The sequence below is a fragment of the Papaver somniferum genome, chromosome 5, assembly GCF_003573695.1.
Source record: "Papaver somniferum cultivar HN1 chromosome 5, ASM357369v1, whole genome shotgun sequence".
NCBI lineage: Eukaryota > Viridiplantae > Streptophyta > Magnoliopsida > Ranunculales > Papaveraceae > Papaver > Papaver somniferum.
The window spans coordinates 211,836,279-211,841,347 of record NC_039362.1 but is presented as its reverse complement, the minus strand read 5'-3'; the positions used below and the strand labels follow the sequence as shown (position 1 = coordinate 211,841,347).

At 35.2% G+C, this 5,069-nt stretch overlaps 1 protein-coding gene across 1 annotated transcript in view; it reads left to right on the top strand.

Moving 5' to 3' along the window:
• The first annotated feature begins 2,678 nt into the window (after positions 1 to 2,678).
• LOC113284534 (heavy metal-associated isoprenylated plant protein 7-like) overlaps positions 2,679 to 5,069 on the top strand; it is a 2,867-nt gene continuing 476 nt past the window's right edge. The window contains exons 1-5 of the mRNA XM_026534030.1: positions 2,679 to 2,856; positions 2,984 to 3,263; positions 3,358 to 3,575; positions 4,314 to 4,398; positions 4,548 to 5,069. Coding sequence (XP_026389815.1) covers positions 2,848 to 2,856; positions 2,984 to 3,263; positions 3,358 to 3,575; positions 4,314 to 4,398; positions 4,548 to 4,996 — 1,041 coding nt within the window. The 5' untranslated portion in view covers positions 2,679 to 2,847 and the 3' untranslated portion in view covers positions 4,997 to 5,069. The remainder of the gene's footprint in view (positions 2,857 to 2,983; positions 3,264 to 3,357; positions 3,576 to 4,313; positions 4,399 to 4,547) is intronic.

Sequence of the window (5,069 nt, the reverse complement as noted above, 5' to 3'; positions counted from 1 at the left end):
ATATCATACATTGAAATTTCCAGAACTGGTCCCACCGAACACCAAATTTGATGGTCCTGGTTACATCATCGATCAAAGGTCAAACTCTGTCCACCCTATAAAATCCTAACCTTCTAATTCTCTAGGTCCAGTCAGCATTCTTAGATCAGTGGACCAAACCCACATTTCTTTGCCTGCCTATTATTCTTAAAAGTTGAAACAGAAGGCCATTCCTTAGATACCCATTTAACCGGATTTGGATAAATTCGGGTCAATTTCTTAAACCTACTTAAGCTAATCTTTTACCTAACAATTCTGCTGCATCATCTTAACAAGTTTGTGTATAGACAAGTTTACCTAACAATGACGTTATTAACCACAGAATTCAATATTTTACCCGAATTTAACAAATGGATGAATTGAATACCTATACCTATATACAGAAATGGGTAAAGTGTCTTTGTCCGGATCTCATTTCGCCAAACTCTTTGTTCTACCAAAAATCATTTAGAATTGGACTTCCTTATTTTTGCTTGCAAAAATTTTCATAATTGCGTCTTGATTAACTGTTGCCTAAACTGTGCTTTTTCGCGACTTTAGTACCAAAATTTTAAGTTACTTGTAAGGCATTGTAATGGAACATGATTTCATCGGCTTCTTGGACGTCACCGGACAACAAGAACTCATCGGACGTCAGCAATAACAAAATGCTTCCAAAATTTCACAGTGGGTATTAAATTTCACCTAACAGTAATGAATAATTTTACACAGTGTCTCTGTCTGTGTAGTTGGCCTTAACCTGACAAGAATGCAGTTCAGGTAAGTTTGAGGTTATTTTAACATATTTACCTAACGGAAATGAAAATCAGAATTGAAAAAAACACAGGGAAGGTACTGTTGTTCTTGGTTCTTGGGCTTAACCTGACAAGAACACTATGTACAAAACGGCAAGATTAATAAGTGAATTCACCCATAATCGCAACTTAGAAATGAATTTCCTCCAATGATGCCCATAATGTACTACAATGTGAAGCAGACTAAGTTATGATTAATCATGATGGAGCTGGTGAATTTATCCCTGCATGTACACCATGTGTCGATAAACCTAAGCCACTGATTAGGTAGGTAACTGTCACCAAGAAAAGATTTTGAATTCCTTGAAAATACAATCGTCTAAAAATTTCCCACCAAAATTTCATCATTTCGTAACTATACGGAAAATCAAAAACACAATATTCATAATGGCAGCCTTTTGGAGGAAAAGAAATAAAGTTGGTTAGGTATAAGCCATTGATGCTCATCCATATCCAGATCGAGTCCCAGACATCTTTGTACGCCAAAAGATACTGGACGTAGACATTCTAGCTTTTTGATGCACTCAATATTAAATCCCTTGGATTATGTACTTCAATTTTGAGAGATTCACTCATTGTAGTTCACAAGTATATCCAATTGATTAAAAAAAATGGATACTCTTACAAAATAATTCTCTTTATCATTTTTTTGTTTTGATTAATTTTTGAGGAGTTTACTAGGGACTGAGCCAAGATTTTCTAGGAGGGATGTAATTTGCTTACTCTTTTTTTTACTCGGTCAATTAAAATTAAAAAAAAAAAAAGAAGTGAAAACTGTGTAGGGACTAGGCCTTGCTAGTGACGATTTGCTTACTCATTAACCCCCTAGATTAGGGGTGCAAAGAAGAAAAAATAAGCTTAAAAGTGAGCCTAAATCTAAAAGTTTCCTCAAACCAAGTTTAGGAGCATGCTTGGCAGGAGGTGCAAGTGCTACCGCTTGCACTAAGCTGGCTTCTTCCCCAAGCTTGAGTAATGATATCCAACGAGATCATTCCCTTGATACAGCCAGTGTTATCATGTGTTCGACTGCACAACAGACACAAACCTTTCAATTATCATCCTAATATAATCAGTGTTATCTTGTGTTCGAGTGCATGATAAACACAAACCTTTCGACTATCAGTTTTGCTAATTTCTATTGATATTTACATAAATAGTTAGAATAATCTGACGGTTTGAAAATGCATGCTGTTCAATCTAATATTATGCACTTAAATACGTGATACCCCATTTCATTGTCTAAGTTCAAAATACATGCATATTCAAAACACCCGATGCTTAATAAAGGTCCATTCTCATCTGGCCGATTCCTTCCCCCGGTAACAACAAAAAAAAGGTATAGAAAGCGTACAAGATAGCATGGATGGTTGCTGCCAACAAACTCCAACCAAATACATACTCCCTGGAAATAAATACACATTGGACATATCCCCATGACCTCAGTAAAAAAAGGTGTAACTCCAACTTTTTACCACACTCCCCCAAAAATTCTCTCAACGTGGCACAAGTTCCTAGGCAAATCTAATTGCTCTAATCTTCACCACCCTCACACAAACACTAGGGGTGCCCACAATTTCAGTGAAACAGATACATCATCTGATGATTAAGTGATTTACAGTCATTTAACACACAAGCGTACAGTCAGACACTAGTCAGCGTATCTGAAAGCTTTCGACACGTGGCAAACCAGAACTTACACCACTCATTGTACGTGTGTCAAAAGCATTGGGGGTAAACGAAATTTTAACTTATACGCACTGTTTCACACATGTGCCACCAATTTTTTATTTTTTTTACTTCACCTCGTTAAATGGCACCTCATAAATTGATGAGACGGTACCTTAAAAATTGTTTCTTACTCCATTTTTTTTACAGAGAAAAACTAGACTGGTAGGATAGATAGAGTGGGAGAAATAGAGAGAGAGAGAGTGAGTGACTACATAAGGATCTGTCTCTGGGTTCATGGTTCATTCATTCATCCATATTCAAGCTTTGGGGTTTCATTTCAATTACAATGGGAGAGGTATTTGAGATTTTAATTTGTAATATACAAGAATATGTTTGTGAAAATGTCTGAAAGAGAGAGATCTGTGTATGTTGCTGTTATGCAGCTTATGCTAATGTATTTGTTTGTGTTTTTGATTAAATAGGAGGAGAAGAAGCCAGAGGAAAAGAAAGTGGAGGAGAAGAAGGTAGAAGAGGAAGTGACAAAGCCAGAGGAGGTGGTGGTGAAGAAAGCGGAAGCGGAAGTAAAGAAACCTGCAGAGGAAGAGAAGAAGGATGGGGGTGGTGAAGAGAAGAAAACAGAGGAAACTAAAGAAGAAACACCACCTCCGCCTCCACCACCACCTGAAGAGACTGTGTTGAGGGTGTTCATGCATTGTGAAGGGTGTGCTAAGAAAGTTAGAAAATGTTTAAGAGGATTTGAAGGTATTTTTTTGTAATAATTTTGGTTATTATTATTGATTGATTAAATATATACTTAAGATTTGATTGATTTGATGATGGGTTTTTGTTTAATTAGGTGTTGAAGATGTGAAAACAGATTGTAAAACACATATTGTTACTGTAAAAGGAAAGAAGGCAGCAGAGAATCCATTGAAGGTTTTAGAAAGAGTTCAAAGAAAGAGCCATAGGAAAGTTGAACTTCTTTCTCCAATTCCTAAACCTCCATCTGAAGATGATAAGAAAGTTGATGAGAAGAAAGAAGAACCTAAGCCTGTTGAAGAAAAAAAAGAAGAGGTACTACTCACTAGATCTCTTACTAATATACTCTGTTTTTAGAAAAGAAACAAAAAAATCTTTGGGTTTTTCTTTACAAATTTGCTTTTAATATCTGCCGGTTTTTCAGATCCAGAGTCTTAAGGTTTTGCTTTTACTATAATTGTGGCTGGATCTGATCTGTTTCTGAAATTCTTTACCTAAATGTTTACTTCTTTTGTATACGGCAGTATCCAGGTTTTGTTTCAAAATGGAAAGCTGAAATTTTTGTTTCCCCTTCTCTCTAATTTGGAACTAAGTTCTATATATTGTTTTTCTTATCTTCAAGCAAGAGGTGTAAATCTTGGATTCAAAAGGGCATGCGTTAAATCTCTGTTTTTCTATAAACAAATGGTTATTCTTCGTCTTTCAAACTTCATTTCTAAATCTCTGAGCTAATATAGAAAAGATTAACTCAACCAATTAATAGAAGAAACTCAGTTTGAGTAAGAATCTGATTTTGGGTAAAAAAATTTGGTGAATTAATGTTACGATTATATTATATTGTACAACCTAAGATCCAAAGTTACCTAGTATTCTTCCGATTTGAGTATGTTGTTAGTAATTTGTTTTAGCTACATTGGATTTTTTATCCTTCCGCGGGAAAATTATTTTTCCATATGAATTCAGTGGGGTTGTGTATTCATCTTTAACACTCTTCTTAATTAGATATTCTGTTTTCATTTTTTCTTAATAAATCCTCTGTTTTGATAATTACAGGTAGTGATTGTCGTTGTGATTAAAGTTCACATGCATTGTGAAGCTTGTGCTCAAGAAATCCGGAAACGTATCCTCAGAATGAAAGGTAATTCATTTCTAATAAAAAAATATCCTCTGTTTTTAATAGAATTTCACTGATTTGAGTTCTTAAAGAATGAAATGAGTGAACCCCATTATTAAAGTCTCTTTCTTTCTGATTTTTAATCAAAATTTCTTCTTTTTTAAATCTGGTAGGAGTGAAAGAAGCATTGCCGGATCTGAAGAGCTCACAAGTAACAGTTAAAGGAGTATTTGATCCACCAAAGTTAATCGAGTACATTTACAAGAGAACAGGGAAACATGCAGTAATTGTAAAAACAGAGCCAGAGAAGAAAGAAGAGGAGAAAAAAGAAGGTGAAAAGAAAGAAGGTGAGGGAGATGAGAAGAAAAAAGAAGAAGGTGGTGAGAAGAAAGAAGGTGGAGGAGGTGAAAAGAAAGAAGGTGGTGGTGAAGGAGAAGAGAAGAAGAAGGAAGGTGGAGAAGAAGCAAAGCCGGCTGAAGGAGCAGCAGCAGAAGAAAAAACAGAGAAAATTGAATTGATAAGGAATGAGTTCTATTATTACCCACCAAAATACAATATGGAATATGTCTATCCACCACAGATTTTCAGTGATGAAAACCCTAATGCTTGTTCTGTAATGTAGTAAATCATGCATGAAGAAATTTCATTCATGGTAGGTATAAGAACAATATAGAATTTTACGAGTTTTTTTTTTT